Genomic DNA, 22167 nt, shown 5'->3' with positions numbered 1-22167 from the left:
CAACAGTGAGATTTTCTTTTGTGGTACATATTACAATCTGATATAATGATACAGCTATATGTGACATCAGCAGAGGGTAGATATGGGGATGATGTGATGAATAAAATAAATGTAGACCTTTTGATTTCAATTATTTTTTTTACAACAGTGCATTGTTGTTGTTTTTTTTCTAACAACATCACAATAACATATCTGAATGATCAGGCTATTTTTGACTGTTGTGGATATTGAATTTTTTTTTTATTGTTTTGCTAGAATCCCCCCCTCCCCCCCCCCCACCCCATATGAGTTTAAATGGAGTTAATTACACTAATTATAATACTGTCATGTCTGACGGCTGGAGGTGGAGGACCCTAAAGAAGAACCAGTAAGCAAGAGACAGCCGATGAAGAGCAAACATGAACTTTATTGATATGTGGCAACAATCAAACAAAGGCCTGTTGTGGCATTCATGTAGTATCCAAAGATTATAAAACTACAGCAGATGTAGATTCAGCCTTGAATCTGAAGAATATTGTTCTGCATGTCTTCTTTTTTTGGACACGTGCTGTGCAAATTGAACCCCAAAACAACTCTAAACCAACATCTTTCGGTCCTGTCTTGTTCTTGTTTACAGCAAGTCACCATTTCTCTAGATTGAAGTTCTTTCTCAACTTAGGATTCCCAATGATGAGTCTCTCTAGCTCTGGCAACTGAATGCACATCTCCCCCGTAATCAGACTGGTCAACTCTGTTTGCGACTGATGTTTCCAATCAACCAGACTTTCTGCAGCCACAGAGGCAAGAAAATACTTACTCATTATGGTTAACCAAAGTTGACATGGAAATAAAATACAAAAACTCCAGACTTGTTTTCTTTTCATGTTTTATACATTCTTTACAGCCATGAACAGAGCTCAGGAAAGTTGCCCAGTTTAGAAATACATGCTGAACAGAAAACTGAACGGGCTTAGCGGCATACTATTTTTTTTTTATCTTATTTCCACACATCATCATTCCTATTCTTGAAATATGATTTTCCCAAGACAATTTAATTAATTTGTTGTTTACCTGGAGCAGCAAAAACTTTGTGTTGAACAATGAGACACTGTACAGAATGATCAGACGGCATAAAGATGAGGGCCTCATTCCTGGCAGTGGTAAGCGTTTTTTTTTTAAATGTGAACACTGTAAAGGAAAGATCATCCTCCTCTGACTTTAGCTAATGTGTGAAGAATAAGCACAGTTTTACCAAATATAAAAGTGAGACATTTGTCAGGTTTTTCAAGCAAAGGAAATCACTTCTATTTGGTGATCTCAGTTTTTCAATCATGAGGACAACAAAAACTGCCGATTAAAACAAAAAAAAAGACACATTTGCCTTCTTAACTTGTCAGCAAGTTTACTCGGTGAATATAGTGAAATTATCCATCTCACGACTCGTTTGACTTCACTAAACGTACACTTTTACACTTACAACTGCTGACCAGTAAGTGGCGCTAATACCGAAGTTGATTAGCACCACAGAAGAAGAAGAGGTCCGCCCCTCTCTTCTAACACGTCCTCGGCCAACATTGAAATACATGTGACGGACGCGTCAGCAGCACTCAGTTGAGATTTACTGATCAAAAACAAACTTAAAATGAGTGGTCGTGGAAAAGGCGGAAAGGGACTGGGGAAAGGAGGCGCCAAGCGTCATCGTAAAGTTCTCCGTGATAACATCCAGGGGATCACCAAGCCTGCCATCCGTCGTCTGGCTCGCCGTGGGGGTGTCAAGCGTATCTCTGGTTTGATCTACGAAGAGACCCGTGGTGTGTTGAAGGTGTTCCTGGAGAACGTTATCCGTGATGCAGTCACTTACACCGAGCACGCCAAGAGGAAGACCGTCACTGCCATGGACGTTGTTTACGCCCTGAAGAGGCAGGGACGTACTCTTTATGGCTTTGGTGGTTAAAACGTGTAGCTACTAGGCACAACAAAGGTCCTTTTAAGGGCCGCCCACTATTTTCATACAGAGCAAATTTCCTCATGAAACGACGTCCTCATTTAACCAATTGTATTTTAATCTTTCATTGTTTATGAACTGTCAAATCGGCATAACACTTGAATCGATATACACATGTCGAAGAGCTGGATGAAAGTGCAACGGAATAAGCATTAAATGCAATACTGTACTATCAAAGCGTTCAGTCATGGTTAACAAACACTGATATCGCATGTGTTAATTTACTCGTTCACTGAACCCTTTCAACAGTCACGCTGGTATATTTATTAAAAAAAATACAAGAATGTGACGTGCCCAACTTTCAAACACGCACACATTAGAGGGACCGTGTGGGTTGATGAATAAGGTGGATCAGAGTGGTGTTAAGTGTTTTCATTTTCGGATGCCGCCATGTTTAAGGCCTCTTCTTTCCCTTGCTGTGAAACTGCGCGCCAAATTCTAATTTCCATAACAACAGAACCCTAACGACATCGCGCCTTACAAGCTCAGCCAATCACAGACGCGGGACCGCACAGTCTAATTTGCTTAGAGTTTGTACAAGACCATTCTCCTTCCGTGACCGCTCATATTCGTTATTGTTCACAACAAGCGAGTAAAAAGATGCCTGAACCCGCAAAGCCTGCCCCCAAGAAGGGCTCAAAGAAAGCCGTAACTAAAGCTACCGCCAAAGGAGGCAAAAAGAGGAGAAAGACCAGGAAGGAGAGCTACGCCATCTACGTGTACAAGGTGCTGAAGCAGGTGCATCCAGACACCGGGATCTCCTCCAAGGCCATGAGCATCATGAACTCCTTCGTCAACGACATCTTTGAACGCATCGCCGCTGAGGCCTCTCGTCTGGCTCACTACAACAAGCGCTCCACCATCACCTCCAGGGAGATTCAGACCGCTGTGCGCCTCCTGCTGCCCGGTGAGCTGGCCAAGCACGCCGTGTCTGAGGGCACGAAGGCCGTCACCAAGTACACCAGCTCCAAGTAAACTGAGCTTCTTCTTGAGAATGAAACTGACGGCTCTTTTAAGAGCCACCCATTTCAAACTAAAGATCAAAGTGTTCCTATAAAATCTGAATTCATGTGAAAACAATGGGACAACATTGTTGTAATGTTTTAAATACTTGAACGCAGTTTTTCTAGAGAAGATAATTGTTTTGTATATGGGAGTATCGTCCATTGACTCATTTGGGCTTTCACATGCGCGCACATACCAACAACCGGTAAGTGACACGTCGTTTATAAAGTTGTTTTGTCACGTCCCCATGCCAGTAATGTGAGAACCATGCATATGGTTTTGATGGTAAGGCTTGTGACTTTATTGTCGGATGGTTTATAAAGTGGTGTGACGTTTCTGCAGTGTGCAAGTTGTTGTTTTACGTGGAAGGTTTATTATTGCCCATTGGCCACCACGTATTTGGCTAGCATGACAGGCTGCGCAAACAGCGCAATCGCCGCACAGGGAGCGCCGATTTGCACCAGTCTGTGTCCTACTGTCAGTATTTGACAACCTCTAGCAATGGGATTGCGCTTCAAATGCCCCGGAGTTCCCCTTTAAGGAGTTTGGTTTTGGTTCTGTTCTGTGGATTTATTTGAAATTTTTTGGTTCATTTGTCCAATAAAAAAGTTTAATTGAAATAAACAAATGTAAAAGTGGTTTTGTCACAGAATAAATGCAAATAATTAGGCAATTATAAGGTCTCTCATAAAAACACTGATTTTTTTTTTTTGCAGAGTTAAGGTAAAATATAGGCTACAAAAGATCCTAAATAAAGAGCCGAACTTCCCATCACTAACTAACACAGACTCTGTGGTATTTAGTAAATATAATAATAAACTTGAATCCACTGTGTACTTGTGTGTAACTTTATTAGCAGCGTCCTCCTGACGTAACATCCTCAACGCTCTCTGGTCGCTATGGTAACGCTTAAAGGAACAGTTCACTATAGCCGCTTTCGGACTGTAGGAACCTTTGGCAGTTCTAATAACCTTTTAATCCGCGGGGCCGTTTTCTTCCGTGTTCGGACATACAGGAACTCGGGGCTTTCTCCCTTAGTTCCTATAACCATTTAGCTCCTTCTCCGAGGTCGGGTCTTTTCATGGTTCTATAGAACACATCTGACGGAGGTGTTTGGTGGTCGGTAGCTACGCCCCATGTCATGCTATCACGGCTGAAATGTTTACTCATACACGGACACAACCGGCGGGTGTTTAATAAGTTAAACTTACACTGGTCTCATTTGTCTGCAGCGCTGCTCTCCTTTCTTCCTTCATGAAATGAAAAAGTATCTCCTGACTCTCTCTGTGAGCTTTTCCAGCCTCGATATTAGACGCCTTATGTGATTGTCCATGATTAATATCACCATCATGCAGACCATAAACACAGTGGCCTCCCCACTCTCCATATTAGCTTCTTGGTAGTGTTTTTTCTACTCTCCTTACTTTTACCGTTTTGTTTTGTGTTTGAATGTAGCGCTAAACAGCTAACGGCTAACACGTCACTGAAGCAGACGGCTGCGCGCGGCGCATCAGTCCCTATCAGGTCCCGACTCATGTGGGAATGCAGACAGTGTTGCCAGATGTGTCTGACTAAATTCCGCCCAAACGGTGCTCAAAAACCGCCAAGAGGCGCTAAATTCCGCCCAATTTCAACAAATTGTATTGATTTCTATGGGCATAAAACGGCAGAAAAAAAATGCCAAATGGCCTATTTTTACCGTTTTTACCTGCCGACGGCTATCCCAAGTAGCCCAATTGGGCGGGCAACCGCCCAATCTGGCAACACTGAATGCAGACTGAAACAGTTCAGCTGGGGAAGGATAGTTATCAGAACAAAATTCGAGGAGGGTAGTTCTGATAACTACTTTCTTAGAACGGTCTGTCCGAAAGCGGCTTATTTAAGACCTTGAGTCCCAGTTCCAGCTTGTTTATCATGAATAAGAAATGAGGAGACCATTTTCACAACAATAGCTCATTTTCTATCCATTTTGGCTGTTTTCGCTGGTCCATCCTGCTGCTACAGACAGGGTTCCATTGGGCACTCTGTTCAATGTCCTTAAAACAATACTAATGTTAATTTTAAAGAAAAGGTCAACTCATTGGGTGGTTCGTGGATGTTCCTGTGTGTCCCTAAAAAAATTGCGTTGCGAAATAAAAGTTATTTCTTGCTTTATTTAGCATTTTTTAATCCAATTGTATTCCGTTTGGAAGACTTTTCACTTTCACTGTCAGATCACTGCGCCAGGGCTAGAGCCTCAGACTCAAATATAGAGCGGATGTTTACGTGCGTTGTGATTTAGCATGAAAAATAGTTCCTGAACAGCAAAGAACACGGATTACACGGATGGAAAACCATAAAATGCGCCGACTATTTTTTTTTAATACCACTAACCACCCGGTGAGTTGACCTTTTCTTTAAAATTAACATTAATATTGTTTTAAGGACATTGAACAGAGTGCCCAATGGAACCCTGTCTGTAGCAGCAGGATGGACCAGCGAAAACAGCCAAAATGGATAGAAATGAGCTATTGTTGTGAAAATGGTCTCCTCATTTCTTATTCTTGATAAACAAGCTGGAACTCGAGGTCTTAAATAGTGAACTGTTCCTTTAAACATGCCTTTAAAATGCAGCTTTCTTTTTTTTAGTGGTCACAGCCTCTTCTTCCGTCTCCTCACTGGGAAGAAGCTTTCCAAACACGTCTGTTTTTGACTCATTTTGCTCTGTTCATGGGTTTAATATCAGCGTTGATGCGTCACGTGACCGAGACGAGAGCGAGTCAAGAACAGACTGATGGAACGGAGAGAATTCGGTCATTTTTCAAAAATAATGTGGCTCTTTGTGGTACAGTAAAAAATGCGGCTCTTAGTCTCTGACCGGTTGGCCACATGTCACATATATACATTAAAGAAAATATTCACATACAATATTTGTACAGGCAGAGGTAAATAAAAATCTGTACGGAAAATACTGGAAAATGTCATAAATTGAAGCTCCCACACAACAAGTTGGGTCCATTGATTTTACATTCATTACCACCCTACAGTAATGCACTCCTACTGTGCAAATATGATGTTTTAAGTTACCAACTGGGCCTCAACTTTCCAAAGAGTAGATAAGAAGAACTTGTACTGTCAATTCAACAGTTAAACCACAAACAAGGGCGGCACATGGATGCTGGTGCTTGATAACACTTATCAGCTGAAGCTGAAAAACATCAAATGCAACACAAAGTGGCCTTAATGTCACAAAGAGATGGCTGTTGTCCCAATGCAGAGCCTGAATTTATATAATCCTCTATTTTCAACCATAGTTTATTGCTGGAACACAGAAAAAAATTACAAAGCAACCATCTTCAGTTAGGAGTTTTTCACATGAAATGCTGCAAAATCAGCTTGATTAATCAATACAAACTGAGATCATGCAGATTAAAAATGTAGAACTGAGTATAAATGATGGTTATAAGATTTAGCAGTTTTCTGTATTAGAAATCCAAAGGAAATTAGAAATTAGAAAAACAATGGAAATGTTCATGGTGGGGAAATATCTTATGACACTTCTGTCTCAGCTACAATAAGTCATGAACTGAATTCTGTCTAACATTGTATGTATGTATGTATTGTTTATTGGTGAAGCCTCTGATTTTAAGACTGATACATTCATCAATTAAGCCATCACAACATGTTCTGTTCACTTCCTGTGCTGCCACAGCTAGCTGTTTTTCTCCATCAGTGTGCTTTTCCCCCCTCTTATTTAATTGTAGAACTATCATTAAAAGGAGTGAAACAAAATTACAGTGACTGCAGAGAACAGTGTTATCTTTCCTTCACATTAGAAGCACCGAACAGAGTAAATGTTCACGTGGACAACTTATGTGGCAGCGTCATGAGCCTCCACCATCAGTGTGTTTGATGCTACCACAATATCGTCACTTTATGACTAAATAACCGTGAAAAAGAGAGTTCAATCTAGTTGGATTATCTAGGCAAACGTGTCATCCTGCTATAAGACTGTTTTTGATTAAGATTTGATGCGAATTAAAACATTTTAGCGGGGAAAAGTTAGGGAAAAGCGGTCGAGCAGAGCTGAAATCCGCGGTGAGTTGGAGAGGTATGTGGGCTCCACAAACAAACTGCAGAGAGAAACAGAGCTCTACACGAGCTGAACATGACGAGACACAAGTCCTCTAATAGGTCTTTCGATCTCAGCCAGCAGCGAAGCTCCAACACCGATATTTTGCTCTTTTAACGACGCAGAGAAAACACAAAGTGGCGACAGTCATGCAGCACACTGGAGCCCGAGACATGGCTGAGTCCTTACGGTTCTCATGGTGTGTTTAAGTGTAGCCTGATGCTCTGAGTTTCTCATTGTTGTAGTCTGACTCTCGTAGCATCGCGACAAGATACTCGAACAAAGAAAAAAATGGCAGAAGTAGCTCCAGCACCAGCCCCGGCTCCGGCTCCGGCCAAAGCAGCCAAGAAGAAGGTCACCAAGCCCAAGAAGACCGGACCCAGCGTCAGCGACCTCATCGTCCAAGCCGTGGCCGCCTCCAAGGAGCGCAGCGGCGTGTCTGCAGCCGCGCTGAAGAAAACTCTGGCCGCCGGAGGTTACGATGTGGACAAGAACAAAGCCCGCGTCAAGACCGCCATCAAGAGCTTGGTCACAAAGGGGACTCTGGTCCAGACCAAGGGCACCGGGGTGACCGGCTCCTTCAAGATGAGCAAGAAAGTTGAGAAGAAGCCCGCCAAGAAAGCCGCTCCTAAAGCCAAGAAGCCCGCTGCAAAGAAACCCACCGCCGTCAAAAAGACCAAACCTGCAGCAGCCAAGAAGCCCGCAGCTGCTAAGAAGTCCCCCAAGAAGGCCAAGAAGCCCGCAGTAGCGGCTAAGAAAGCAGCCAAGAGCCCCAAGAAGGCCACCAAGAGTCCCAAGAAGGTGATTAAAAAGGCACCCAAAGCCAAGAAAGCACCTGTTGCCAAAAAGGCCACCAAAGCCGCCAAGCCAGCCAAGCCAAAAGCCAAGAAGGCGGCACCCAAGAAGAAGTGAACCCTCATCCCACAAAACCACTAAAAGGCTCTTTTCAGAGCCACCACTCCATCCTCAAGAGCTTATACCTTCCTCTTATATACATCATCACTTTGTTTACAGATCATGGATCAATATACACACGTTTGGAGGATTTAGCTCATGTCCACTGACTCTTCTCCTTTCACACTCTCTTTTACTTTGGATTTACAAGCATTTCCTCCTAACAGCTGTTTAACACACCTCACTGATACATTTTAAAAGTCGATCAAAAGGACCAGGATGTTTTTACTCTGATGCTGAACTCTGTTGACAAACATTTACATCAAATCAGCAGGATTATCATTATTTCATTATTTATTGTTGATGGACAAAAAAAAAAAGAGGAAAATGTATTTTTGATATATGAATAAACCCTGATTGCTGCATCTTTATGCAATGACACACAGTTTGGTGGCTCTTCTGTTAAATTATTCACTTTAGAAAGACGCTAATCTGCTTTAATTCAGCTACTCTTCTTAAGTTATTTCTGCAACACTTTGCCTTTCTAATCCCATTAGTCACCTTTGTGCACTGAGCTCATTTGTAACACTGACGTCTTACAGGATCTGAAGAAAATTAGTGCTTCTAACATGTTTCTTAATATCGTTATTGATATCGACTTTAAACTGCCTATGAACATCTCATTTACTCTGAGCTTTTCTATAGCTCGACCTCCTGATTAGGAAGTTGAATAAACCGTCTGATCCATCAATGAGCTTTTACAATAAGGCCTATTGAACATTTCACTATACTAATATTAGTATACTGATACTAATGAGGATGATTCAGGGCATTAGCTTTCTCCTCTGGCGTATCATTAAGAACAAAACATTTCGATTCATCTCAAATTCAGTATCAGTGTAGATGAGCTGTTTACTAATGTTACATCATTAATCTATTTTACTGGGATGCCTGAACGTTCCTTTCAGGAAAATACATACTTTTTTCTGGTGTTTTTCCATCATCTCTGTCCTACTCTGCCTCTTCATGTGCTGTCAACCAAAAGTGAAACATGCAAACTAGGGAATTTATCATCTAAAGAGATGTTAAAACATAATCCTAATTGAATATCAGGTATATTTTATAATGACTGTCAGGTAACGTCATTTTGATCTCACTCTTAAACCTGAATATATAATGAAATCTTTACGGTGTCTTTTAACTTATCTTGACTATTGCTTGTTTTAAAATGAATTGAAATGATTTTATTTGTTTCTCTTTATATGATTTTATGTATTTTAATGCTTCTTCCACTCCCTGCTATAATGCTGTTATTTTCTGTAAAGCACTTTGAATTGTTTGTACATGAAATGTGCTATATAAATACATTTGATTTGATTATCAGGCTTTAAGGTTAAGAAGTAAAATGTGTGAGAAAATGACCTTATTTCACCATTGAACAGTTTTGATGAAGGAAAACAATTAAATGTACAAGTTTTGTACTGCTTCTGTAAAGCTGATCAGATCTTAAACTCCTTCCAAAGTTATGGTCTGAGACCAAATTCAAGTTACTTCTGAGAAAACTGGGCGATGAAATGTAGCAACATTTTACATCCACATCTATTTGAACACTAAAGCAATTTATCACTGAACTACAATCAGCAGAATATTACAGTAGAAGTTAGATCATGATTGAGTTGAAACCTGCTGCTTTTTTTTGTTTTGACCAACATTAGTGTTTTTAAGGGTGTGAATACATCCTGTCAATGACAACCGATGAGTTTCCAAGCTGGCAAAAAGGGAAAAATAGTGCAGTTTTACCTTTTAATTTGAATTTTGTACGTAAATGTTTATCAACTTTTCCAGGTTGAACCTTTTGGACCAGAGCTCTTTAGAAGACAGGTGTGTGGCTCTGAAAAGAGCCGTTGTGGTCTAAGTTAAAAGCGGGTGTCCAGGTTTACTTGGCCTTTGCGGGCTTCTCGGTCTTCTTGGGCAGCAGCACCGCCTGGATGTTGGGCAGCACGCCGCCCTGAGCGATGGTGACTCCGCCGAGAAGCTTGTTGAGCTCCTCGTCGTTGCGGACAGCCAGCTGCAGGTGACGGGGGATGATGCGGGTCTTCTTGTTGTCGCGGGCAGCGTTTCCTGCAAGCTCCAGGATCTCAGCCGTCAGGTACTCCAGCACAGCAGCCAGGTACACGGGGGCACCGGCTCCGACGCGCTGAGCATAGTTGCCTTTACGGAGCAGCCTGTGGACACGGCCGACTGGAAACTGGAGTCCGGCACGGGAGGAGCGGGTCTTTGCCTTAGCTCTGGCTTTACCGCCGGTCTTACCACGTCCACTCATGTTGGTCGGATTTTTCTAGTTGAGAATTATAGAAAAAGTGCCTTAAGTCTCCAAACCCGGCCTTATATCTCTGCGGAGAATTCTCACAGACCAACCAGAAACGCTTCCAGCACGACGGGGACGGCTTAAAATCTTGGCGCATTTTTTCGAACCCCTTCTCTCCAATAAACAGCTCACATTCAGGCGGGGCGCGCTGCTATAGGCGGCGCCGAGCTCCGGAAGAGCCGCTCACCAATCAGGAGTTTAAGCTCCCGAAGCGCCGTCATCGTCACGCACTTTAAGAGCAGCGAGTCTCCTGTGATTTTTACATTTTTCCCCTCACACGTTTAGAGAGAAGAAACTATGGCAAGAACCAAGCAGACCGCCCGTAAGTCTACTGGAGGCAAAGCCCCCAGAAAGCAGCTGGCCACCAAGGCCGCCCGGAAGAGCGCTCCGGCCACCGGCGGCGTGAAGAAGCCTCACCGCTACAGGCCCGGTACCGTGGCTCTTAGAGAGATCCGTCGCTACCAGAAATCCACCGAGCTGCTCATCCGCAAGCTGCCCTTCCAGCGCCTGGTCAGGGAGATCGCTCAGGACTTCAAGACTGACCTGCGCTTCCAGAGCTCCGCCGTCATGGCCCTGCAGGAGGCCAGCGAGGCCTACCTGGTCGGCCTCTTCGAGGACACCAACCTCTGCGCCATCCACGCCAAGAGAGTCACCATCATGCCCAAAGACATACAGCTGGCCCGGCGCATCCGCGGAGAGAGAGCTTAAACTGTCTCATACCTGCCCGCTCACAACCTACAACGGCTCTTTTAAGAGCCACCTCCTTCTTCACCAAAGAGCTCCATTCTCTATTTTACACTGCATCTAGCTTTACATTATAACGCTTCACATATTTCTTCACATGCTTCATGTATATCTATTAGTATTATTCACTTCTCTCAATATTATCACTGAACACTCAACAAGAATTCAACGATTTACTATATGCTGCCTCTCTGTGGTGAATGACTGTAATCACTTTTACATAATCACCAGGAAATGCTGTTCACACTATTTGACTTCATACAACTATTAAACATTCAATAAATGACACGGTTAGGAAAATGAAGGTTAAACGTGCCATCTGTCATTATAATAAATACAGCCATACACTTTCATTTTGTGGGGTGTAGTGGCTCACATGTTTACTTCAAAAGAGTAATCTGTGACATTAAGGCTTACATCCAACATGGATGCAGAGGAAAGGACACACGTTTCAAATGTTGTGCGTGTGGTCCACACGTTTTCACAGTGTCTATTGAAGACTGAGGAGAAAGACTAAATAAAACTCCAAAACACATGAGCGCAAAGCGAGGTCATCATTTTACTGGACCTGTGCAGCTGCAAGAGGAACTAAAGAAGTTCCAGGAGTACACTGCTAACCCTGACACCAGCTGTAGCCTGGAAATGCTGTCAACTCACCTCAAATAATCAGCATTGTAGTATAAAGATTTGTTTCAGCAGAGGGGTGTGGGTTTATCCAACATCTTTGTATTAAAAATCAAACACTTTCTCTCTTGTTCAATTCATTTTCCCTTTTTTTTTCTCTCTCCCTTGAATATGCACTAATTTACAATTGCTAACCCAATTCTTTCATTGGAAGCCCAAGAACAAGCTGGAGAAATCTAAATTAAAGTATTTAATAGTGGTAACTTATGGCAGCGCTGGAGAGTGACAGAGCTCCCACACTTATTTCATTGAGCTCAGTGGTGTCAAAAGTACACAATTCTTTGAGGTACGGCCATGGATGAGGAAGGTCTTGTTGGTCTCCGTCTCCATCTCCTGATACGCTCTTGCCTGTGTCCGACCTTTCAGACATTTCGCCATCTTTTTCTGAATCCGACATTGTGGCGTGGCGCGCAGCTTCGTGTTTGCAGTTTGTAGAACACCTGCTTGCTTCTGACGAATGACGATTTCCTCGTATGTCAGCACAAATTTGACGAATAGCCTAACCGATGAGTGTTTGCGTTATATGATTCATCCAATTACACTTGTTCTCACTAGGTGTGGATGGCGCCACTGATCTGTATTGGATGGCGCACTTGACGTGAAATGCATAAACATTAAACTGAAGTCAAGAGTTAAAAAAAAAACAAAGAAACTTAAGCCCAGAGTAACGAGGCTGTTTGTTTTGAAAATGTAAAGAATAGAAAGTACAGATACTTCTGTGAAAATGTAATGAATAGAAGTCAGAAGTAGGCAGAAAAATAAGTAATGGAGTAAAGTACAGATACCTAAAAAGTGTACTTAAGTATAGTAACAAAGTATTTGTACTTCGTTACTTGACACCTCTGATTGAGCTTTACTGGAGGGATGTAAAACCACTGCTTTAAAGACATCCCCTTGTTTGGGTAATTTAAAGGATAAGACCGTTTTTTTGACATTGGGCCCTTGATTTCACATTATAGCATGATGTTCTACTCACCCCTGCTTGTTGTTGAACATTTGGAGCTGTTCCGAAGATATTCGAGAGGCGTCTGGCTGCTCTCTTGAGATATTCGGCCATGAAACGGTTTCCTATGGGCAAGCTTATACAGGCACAAACTATGCTGTTTATAATTTATTAATTACTGTACACTAGCACTGATAACGTGGAGGTGCGTCGCTTACTTATAAAAATCCGGGTTATTGTAATTTTGATTTTTTTGTCGTAAAGTGGGTGTTACTGACGTCCTCGTGCTACTGCCACAGACAGCCCACAGACCTGCTGCCTATTTATTCATTCGGCTAAAATTCAAAATTAGTAACCCGGATTTTTTTAAGTAAGCGACGCACCTCCACGTTATCAGTGCTGGTGTAGAGTAATTAATAAATTATAAACAGCATAGTTTGTGCCTGTATAAGCTTGCCCATAGGAAACCGTTTCATGGCCGAATATCTCAAGAGAGCAGCCAGACGCCTCGCGAATATCTTCGGAACAGCTCCAAATGACCAACAACAAGCAGGGGTGAGTAGAACATCATGTTATAATGTGAAATCAAGGGCCCAATGTCAAAAAACCGGTCTTATCCTTTAATGACGGTGAAGAAGAGGGCTTTCTGATATGTTGGCTCAAAAGTTTGCACAATTGCTCATTTCTGTTCAAATCTGGTGACAGTTAAGTCTAACAAATGATAAACATAATTCTTATACTTATCAAACTATTCAGTAGCCCCTCTTGTGCTATGAATGGGGGTACTGTCATACTTGTAGAGACCAGTTATATAGATTTTTTTAGTGTGAAATAGAGGAAATCAACTGTTTACTGGTTTGCAGGAACCTTTTGTTTAAGAGGATACATGAATGCAGAGCTTAATAAATAATATAATATTATATATATATATATTATAATATTTATATAATTTTATATGTATATGTATAATTTAATATACAATCATTGTAAATATTTGTAAACATTTATATATATTTTTTTAGCTACTTGACTAATTTGAATTGCCCCCATTGTATTTTTCTATTCTATTCTATTCTAATGACAAAGTTATACAACGTAAATATGTATAGTAATATTAATTCAAGTCACTATAACATCAATCATAGATGAAGAACAATGTTTTTTTTTTTATTTATTTTCCCTCATAAACTGTACGGTGGTTTAACACTCGAACTACCAAGGTATTCATTTTGACTGCTTTCAAAATTTGGAACGTCATAACTTGGTTTAAAAAAAAATAGGAACCTGACTTTTCATAAATATTTGCATATTTTATTCTAAGATTGTTTTATCATTAAAATTTCAAAACAGAAAAGAGATCTGAGTATTACTACCTTGAATGACCATAGCAGTCAAATTGACTGCATGCTTTTTACATGGGGTGTCATATTTTACTATTTGCTACATTTTCCTGCTCTTTCCCCTGGTCTATTGTCTGTTTGTTTTTTATGCTCTGTAAAGCTAAAACCTAGTTATAACTTCACTCTAAACCCTAGAGAGACAAAAAATGACAAGTAGAAAGAAAATTACAGTTATGGAGAATCTGAAAATCTTCCCAAAAAAAAGCAAGGTGCAGCTTCATCCAGTGTATAGCTGGCTAACCTGATAAATTTGGTATCAAGTACTGGCTTGCTACTGATGTTGATACCAAATATATACTGAATGCTGTGCCATATCTGGGCAAAGATTTGGTGTTGAAATTGGCTGAGCCGTTCCTGGGTAAGGGGAGAAACATCACCACTGATAACTTCTTTACTTCCCTTGATCTTGCCATGGCACTAAAGGCCCAGCAAACCAGCCTGGTTGGTACAGTAAATCAGATCAGACGAGAGCTTCCTCCATCTGTAAAGGAGCAAAGGGCCCTGCAGAGGTGCTGAAATGTGACAGTGCAACCCTAATTGCAAACCAAGGAAAAATGTCTCCATTCTAAGCACTCTCCACACAGCTGTCAACATCACAAGTGGCCGCAAGGCTAAACCAGAGACTGTGACATAATACAACAGAACCAAGGATGGAGTAGATGTGCTTGATAAAATGGTGAGGAAATACTCAGTGAAAGCTCCTACACGAAGATGGTGGTGGCAGTGTTTTATAATATTCTTGACCTGGCTGCCATAAATGCTTCGATCCTGTTCAAGAAATGCACCAGGGTCATTATCATTATAAAGTGCCTTTCAAGGACCCAGTCAGAATCACACATTTATTTTCAATTTAATGCAAAATAATGATGTTTTGAGTTTTTATTTCAAATGTATAATCATAATGACATACATCTATACTATATTTACCATCTTAGAGTTATTTTTTATTAATTTGTACCATTTTCTTTAAGTGTGTGTAGGCGATTTTTCCATGTCCCTCACACAATAGTGGGAGCAACTATGAGTATAATAAATCATTAAATTTATTAAAATTATTTTTTATGGTTTTATTGACAATAACTTTCATAAATGGCTAATTCTAGTAGTCTTCAACAAATATTTAATATAAATATTAAGTATTTAATACATGTCCCTCAAATCAGTGTCCACCCTGTCATGTTGTAATTGGCCCTTTAATGCGGTAGCTGATGTCATCGGTGACATCATGACCACCATTTTGACACTCTTCAGTGATGGTTGACACACATGTCCCCTTATCAGTAAGTATTTTCACCTTAATTTCCCAATTTTCTTCATATTGTCTTTCTTGTTGCAAGGTGTCGAGCTTACAGTTTTTCTCAGTCGCTTTGGTACAATTCTCGAATCATCCTCGCCATTTGCAAAACAGTACGCCATTTCTCAAAACTATTTGGACAAATAGCAAAACACCATGGATGACCTGCAAAAGCCACTCTCTTGCTCAAAATCGTTAGTTCATCTCTCAAAACTAAATATGTGTCAATGAACATGTCAGTGCCATCAGAACGTCAAGTCCTTGTGTCATTGTGTACGGATAAGACAGTCAAATTGCTTAGTCATGTTGTCAATATAACAGTGTACTCTGGAGGGATGTTCTGATGTAAACTATGGTTATGTTTTGATGACAATTATTGTAATTTACACCTTAGTGTATGTGTGAGATTAATTACAAGAGACAAGATTCACAATTACCCTTTTACTGTTTGTAATTTGTACAAAAAAGAAAAGACAGCACTGCATAGCGCAAAGAAAAAGTAGAAATGTGAACCTACAATCTAGTAAGGGAAAACTGTACATACAGTGCTGTAGGAATTACAGTGCAGACAGTCTTACTAGACCTGTTGACGTTCCTGTCTGTTGGGCCACATATTCTCATCCACGTCACATTGAATATTATCTCTTGCGATGCAGCGTGGAAAGAATCTTGAGTGTCTTATCCAGCCTCTGCAGGCATCTGCTGTGATGTCCTCACACGCCGCATCCATGGCAGCCAGAAGGGTAATTTGTGTATGTGGCTGGTGATCATACACTTTCCAACGCCACGCAGAGAAAAACTCTTCAATGGGGTTAAGGAATGGGGAGTAGGGTGGGAGGAACTCCATCAGCATCCTATTGTGAGCTGCAAACCATTGCCTGACGATGTTTGAGCGATGGAAGCTGACATTGTCGGAAATTACCACATGCTTTGGCAAGTCATCTCCAATCTGACCTGTCATGTTCAGGGATGAGATCCCTGTAAAGAGCATCTAAAAAGGTGACTAGACGCTCTGTGTTATATGGACCAATAAGGGGAATATGCGTTAGCACACCATTTTCTGAGATGGCAGCACCCATTGTTATGTTCCCGCCCCGTTGGCCTGGCACATCAACTGTCGCTCTGTGCCCAATGATATTTCGCCCACGCCTTCTGCGTTTTGTGAGGTTGAAGCCAGCCTCATCCATGTAGATGAAGCTGTGCGGTGGCTCGCTTGCTTCCAGTTCCATTATACGCTATATCCAGAATACACAAAATTAGTTTTATGAGTTACATGCATTTTCATTTTGATAAGGTTACATCAAATGTATACAGCACATATTGCATCTTCTTTTCTACAGCCATAGCAAATGTGTAAAGGTCACACTTACTGTACTGTATATCACTATGCAATGTTGTACTGTTTACTGTGAAGTACGGCTACTGTATGCTCATACATGTACATAATGGTAGCGCAGCTCCTTCACTCTTTCTTCATTTCTTTCAAAGGGAACAGTGTACAGCTGTTTCATATGCATTTGGTGTCTTTTCAGTACCCTGTCAATTGTTGAGATGCTGACTGTTTGGATGTTTGCAAAGCTGTTGTCCTCTATAATGGCACTCTGTATCTCCCTAAGTCTTATGGCATTGTTCTCTATAACCATGGTGCAAATGGCCCTTCTCCTGTTCAGGTGTGAAAAGGGGCCCTCTGCCACCCCTGTGAAGTTGTCTTGCAGTCCTATGTGGAAACAATATAGCAATGCAAAACACAAAATTGAGTAAGATAAAATGTCACTGTATGAAGTATACTTACTTATATTGTAATGTGGAATACTGTTACATTGTATGAAGCATTACAGAACAGTGCCTATTGTTGGATTACATACCTGTTCTCTCGACGAAAAGTCTGAACGATTGAGGACACAGTTGTTCTGCCAACATTTGGCTGCACCCTTCGACCAGCCTCTGCCATTGTAAGCCCATGATTGAGAACATGGTCCACAAGGGTGGCTCTGATCTCATCTGGAACGCGCATATGTCCTTGGCCTCTTCTGCCTCTTCCTCTGTTCTGCCTCCCAACTCCTCCGCCACGCCACGCAACCTCACTCCTCACTCCTCACTCCTCACTCCTCACTCCTCACTCCTCACTCCTCACTCCTCACTCCTCACTCCTCTTCCTCTTCCTCTTCCTCTTCCTCTTCCTCTTCCTCTTCCTCTTGGCTGTTGGCCCTGTCTAATTCCTTCCATTGTCAGACATTGAAACATTGTGTTGTGCTCCAGCTATATATATATTTGCCAGTTGATTGGTCGTTAGAGAAAGTCAACATTCACCTGGGAGCAATTTACCAATTCAAGACAGATTTTGAACAAAAGTCTAATGGAAATGCATAGAAATATGCTTGACATATTATGACAACTTGTTCAACCATTTTGCATGTAAAGACCTATACGATGAACTAATGCCTTAATGTTGTGGGGGTTGAGACTATTCAACAGAGACCTGTACAATACATTCTGATCAACATGACAAAAGCAATTGATAATGTAGGAAACAGCAGAGAATTGTACATAATCATGTGCATGGATGTGCCAAAGCATTGGCAACTTGCTGAAAGAAATGAGAAACTGCTTGTTTGATGTGCACAAGTGACACAATGATGTGACAATTGAACACGTAGTTTTGAGAATTGCAACTCTGATCTGAGAATTGTCCAAAAGCGACTGAGAAAAACTGTAACATGTCCACCCTATCATGGGGATATATTAAAAAATATTATTATTTTTCAAAATGTTTAAATATTGTCATATTTATTTTGAGGTCACCTTCACTACTGTTATCTCTGCTAGCTGAGGGGCCCCCATGTGCTTATCAATTGCTAATCTTAGCTAAAAATGTCCACCCTATCGTTGTCCACCCTGTCATTAATACTTCCCTGATAGGGTGGACATGATGCATGACAGGTGGATAGTTTTTTGACTATAATGACAATAATAATGTAATAAAATAACATTATACACACCATTTGTTAACAATAACAATTGAAGTCAGACTGCTGGTTTAAGGGTGTCTTGTGTCTGTTTTAGTTATGAGTCAAAGAGGAGCTGAAATAGCCAAACGCTACCGGGAGCGCCGTGATGCTGACCCTGACAGAAGAAGTCAGTATCTTGAAAAAGAGAGGGTCAGGTGGAAGAAGGACAGAGACACTGGAAAGAAAAAGGGGGTTGATGAGCTGAGTGAGCGAGAGAAGAGGGCAAAAAGAAAGAAGTGGAGAGAGGCAAAAAAAGCAGCCAGGGCAAAGTCCAGGGCCAGCGCTTTGCTTTTGTCAGAGAAACGACCCGGCACTCCTGAAACTCAGCCCGAGCCACGGCCCTCCGGGTTAGAAGTTGTCAAGATAGTAAGAGATTAAGGATTTTTCATTACATCTCAAATATAATGAGAGGGAGGTGGGAGGGGAGAATACAGAAGGGAACCTGGCTCCTTGGCCAATACTGCGCGCAGGCAACTTGTGTGAACATTTGCCCAAGAGTGGGTGTAAGGCACATTTTCTCTTAGTTCTCTCTAGTTTTGTGCCCTCTATGTTTTACAGCACATACACACTTAAAGCCCAATACCTCATGCACTCACATACAGGTATACCTCCTCCAGGCATACCAGGCATACCTCCTCCCCATTTCTGCCAGCACAGTTCATAGTACCCACACATACAACCCCTGGAAAGTTTTAGCACTTCTTCTACACCCCCCCCAGAGTGTACACATACTGCGGAAGGACAGACACAGACAGACAGATAGGGTCATTACAATGGGGTGTGAAATGAAATGTAATGAAATGAAAACAGGGAATGAAAGTGAGAAAAGAGTAGGGAGAAAAGTATGTATAGAAAGGTAAAGTCATGATATAAAAAAATTGATATGTTTAAAGAAAATCCTTATAATTATCTTGTTTTCCAGACAAAGACGCAGAGGGGAAAGTATGCGAAGGAGTGCAAAGAAGAAACCGAAAATTAAGATAGCTGAATTGGAGGCAATCCTGGCAAAGGAGAGAGCCAAAGCGCAGAAATACAAAAAGAGATATCAGAGGGCTAAGAAAGAAGGAGCTTCCACCACGTCACCACGTACAGCTGTAAAAGCTTTGTTGGGCCGTCAGAAGGTCAGGTCTCCTGTCAAAAAGGCTCTACTTTTTCATGCTGCTTTAGTGGAAGATATCAGATCCAAATACAAAAAATCAAATGCAAACAAGGAAAAGCAGCTGATTGCTAAAGTTGTCACTGGAAACATAGTGAAAAAGTACAAGCTCCAAAACTATGCCAGGTCAGCTTTTGGGTACTCGAAGAAGAGAGCCATACATCCTCCTGGCAATCTCACCTACAGTGGCAGAAGAAGAAGTGTCCATCAAATGCAGTTAAAGGTGGGGTATGAGATCTTGGAAAAACGGTTCCTGCAAGCTATATTTTTGAAAATACACAACCTTGCCTCTCCCTTCTGCCCACCCCTCGAAAACACGCCTTCAAAACACATGAACGAGTCACGAGTCTGTGAACGCGCAGGGGGGAGGGGTGAGGGGGGCTGACGGTTGATTGGCGTGTCAGAATCCAATAGAAGTAACTCCCATCATTACTTCTATTGGTCAGACATTTCCTCTTGCTACACCCTCTACAATGGACTAAAAGATTATTTTTTTTCCAAACATTCTATTTTAGTGGGTGCAATGGGGTCGTGAGGAGGTTTTCAGACAATATGATAAAAAATGCTCCAGAAAACATCTCATACCCCACCTTTAAGACAACATTACATATTTTTTCCTGCGAGATGATGTCAGCCGAATGACAACCGGTCGCAAGCAAACCATTACACTGCGAAAGAAGAAGATGCAGAAGAGGTTGTTAACTGACACAAGAAAAAATTTGTACCAGAAATTTTTGTCTGAGAACCTGGTAAAAGTGTCTTACACCACATTTTGCCGCTGCAAACCATTTTGGGTGGTAAGCCCTTCACCCTCTGACCGGGATCCATGTTTATGCAAGAAACTTGAGAACTTGCAATTCATGACGGATGCTTTAAAGAGCTGTGGGTTGCTGCCTCACCGAGATATTGAACAACTGGCTCAGGAAACCATGTGTGATACCAAAGTGAAGGCCTGTGCATATGGGGAGTGCAGGGAATGCCTTTATACATGTCAGCCCATGATGCGATCTCCTGGACAAGATGGTGTCACTTTTTGCCAGTGGACCACTGAGAAAATAAAAAGAGATGACAAAATCTCAACAATTACCATCAAGAAGGTGTTGGAAACGTCAGAGGATGAACTAAGCACACAGTTCCACAACAGCCTTTTCCAATTCAGGCGCCATATTTTTAACATCAAATGGCAGTATGACGTTTACCGTAAGATTCAAAACGACCTGAGGAGCACTGAGTGTCTTATACATATCGACTATGATACATAGAGTAAGTCATGGAGTTTCACAGGGTTCTGTGCTTGGACCGATTCTTTTCACTTTATACATGCTTCCATTTGGTAACATTATTAGACAGCATGGCATAAATTTCCATTGCTATGCTGATGATACTCAGCTGTACTTATCTATAAAACCAGATGAACCCAATAGGTTGGTCAGACTACAAGCATGTCTTAAAGACATAAAGACCTGGATGACTCAGAACTGTCTGCTTCTAAATTCAGACAAAACTGAAGTCGTTATCTTTGGACCTGAGCGTTTCAGGGAGAAATTGTCTAGCTATATAGTTACTCTAGATGGTATTTCCTTGGCTTCTAGTTCTACAGTGAGGAACCTTGGAGTTATTTTTGACCAGAACTTATCATTTGACTCGCATATAAAACAGGTTTCTAGGACTGCCTTCTTTCACCTTCGTAATATTGTTAAAATCAGGAACATCTTGTCTCAGAGTGATGCAGAAAAACTAATTCATGCATTTGTTACTTCAAGATTGGACTACTGTAATTCTTTATTATTGGGCTGTCCCACATATTCTCTGAAAAGCCTTCAGTTGATCCAAAATGCTGCAGCCAGAGTTTTGATGAGAACTAACAGGAGAGATCATATTTCTCCAGTTTTAGCTTCTCTTCATTGGCTCCCTGTTAAATTCAGAATAGAATTTAAGATTCTTCTCCTTACATATAAAGCTCTTAATGACCGAGCTCCATCATATCTTAAAGATCTCATTGCAAGATATTTTCCTAACAGAGCACTTCGTTCCCAAACTGCAGGTTTACTTGAGGTTCCCAGAGTTTCTAAAAGTAGAATGGGAGGCAGAGCCTTCAGTTATCAGGCCCCTCTATTGTGGAATAAGCTGCCAGTAAATGTCCGGGAAGCAGACACCCTTTCCACTTTTAAGACCAGGCTTAAAACTTTCCTTTTTTATAAAGCTTATAGTTAGGTCTGTTGAATCTGATAGTGTGTCTGCTAGTGTGTCTTGTTCTGCCTCCACCTCTGGCACCCTCTATACTTTCATTACCCCCTACCCGAACCAGGGTTTGAATCCCATTCCCGCTAATCTTACCTCTTTTATTTCTCCCCCTACCCGAACCAGGGTTTGCATCCCCACCCCGCTGTGACTGGTGTGCAGTTGGTGAGAGGCTGAGGTAGCTTGTGGCTGTAAAAAGATGGTTGTTGTGGTGTGAGGAGCAGATCTATATAGGGAGTATAGGGAATTACTCACTGAGTCTGGTCCTTTATTTTATTATTTATTTTTTCGTTAGCACAAGTTTCTTGTGTTTACCTTGAATAGGGATGGCTCAG

General features: G+C 41.5%; 5 protein-coding genes across 5 annotated transcripts; 4 read left to right on the top strand and 1 right to left on the bottom strand.

Moving 5' to 3' along the window:
* The first annotated feature begins 1521 nt into the window (after positions 1-1521).
* Positions 1522-2323, top strand: LOC142378931 (histone H4). The gene has a single exon (XM_075463928.1). It carries the CDS (start codon positions 1622-1624, stop codon positions 1931-1933), a length of 312 nt encoding a protein of 103 aa, XP_075320043.1. The 5' UTR covers positions 1522-1621; the 3' UTR covers positions 1934-2323.
* A 46-nt stretch (positions 2324-2369) lies between these two features.
* On the top strand, positions 2370-3631 carry LOC142378930 (histone H2B 1/2-like). The gene has a single exon (XM_075463927.1). The coding sequence runs from the start codon at positions 2585-2587 to the stop codon at positions 2957-2959; it is 375 nt and encodes a 124-aa protein (XP_075320042.1). The 5' UTR covers positions 2370-2584; the 3' UTR covers positions 2960-3631.
* A 3687-nt stretch (positions 3632-7318) lies between these two features.
* Positions 7319-9478, top strand: LOC142378927 (histone H1-like). Its single transcript, XM_075463924.1, has one exon. It carries the CDS (start codon positions 7392-7394, stop codon positions 8010-8012), a length of 621 nt encoding a protein of 206 aa, XP_075320039.1. The 5' UTR covers positions 7319-7391; the 3' UTR covers positions 8013-9478.
* A 425-nt stretch (positions 9479-9903) lies between these two features.
* On the bottom strand, positions 9904-10330 carry LOC142378929 (histone H2A-like). The gene has a single exon (XM_075463926.1). The coding sequence runs from the start codon at positions 10315-10317 to the stop codon at positions 9931-9933; it is 387 nt and encodes a 128-aa protein (XP_075320041.1). The 5' UTR covers positions 10318-10330; the 3' UTR covers positions 9904-9930.
* Positions 10331-10568: 238 nt separating this feature from the next.
* On the top strand, positions 10569-11833 carry LOC142378928 (histone H3). The gene has a single exon (XM_075463925.1). It carries the CDS (start codon positions 10660-10662, stop codon positions 11068-11070), a length of 411 nt encoding a protein of 136 aa, XP_075320040.1. The 5' UTR covers positions 10569-10659; the 3' UTR covers positions 11071-11833.
* Positions 11834-22167: the final 10334 nt, after the last annotated feature.

Source organism: Odontesthes bonariensis, chromosome 4, assembly GCF_027942865.1.
Source record: "Odontesthes bonariensis isolate fOdoBon6 chromosome 4, fOdoBon6.hap1, whole genome shotgun sequence".
NCBI classification, from domain to species: Eukaryota; Metazoa; Chordata; class Actinopteri; order Atheriniformes; family Atherinopsidae; genus Odontesthes; species Odontesthes bonariensis.
This window is presented reverse-complemented; position numbering and strand designations above follow the sequence as displayed.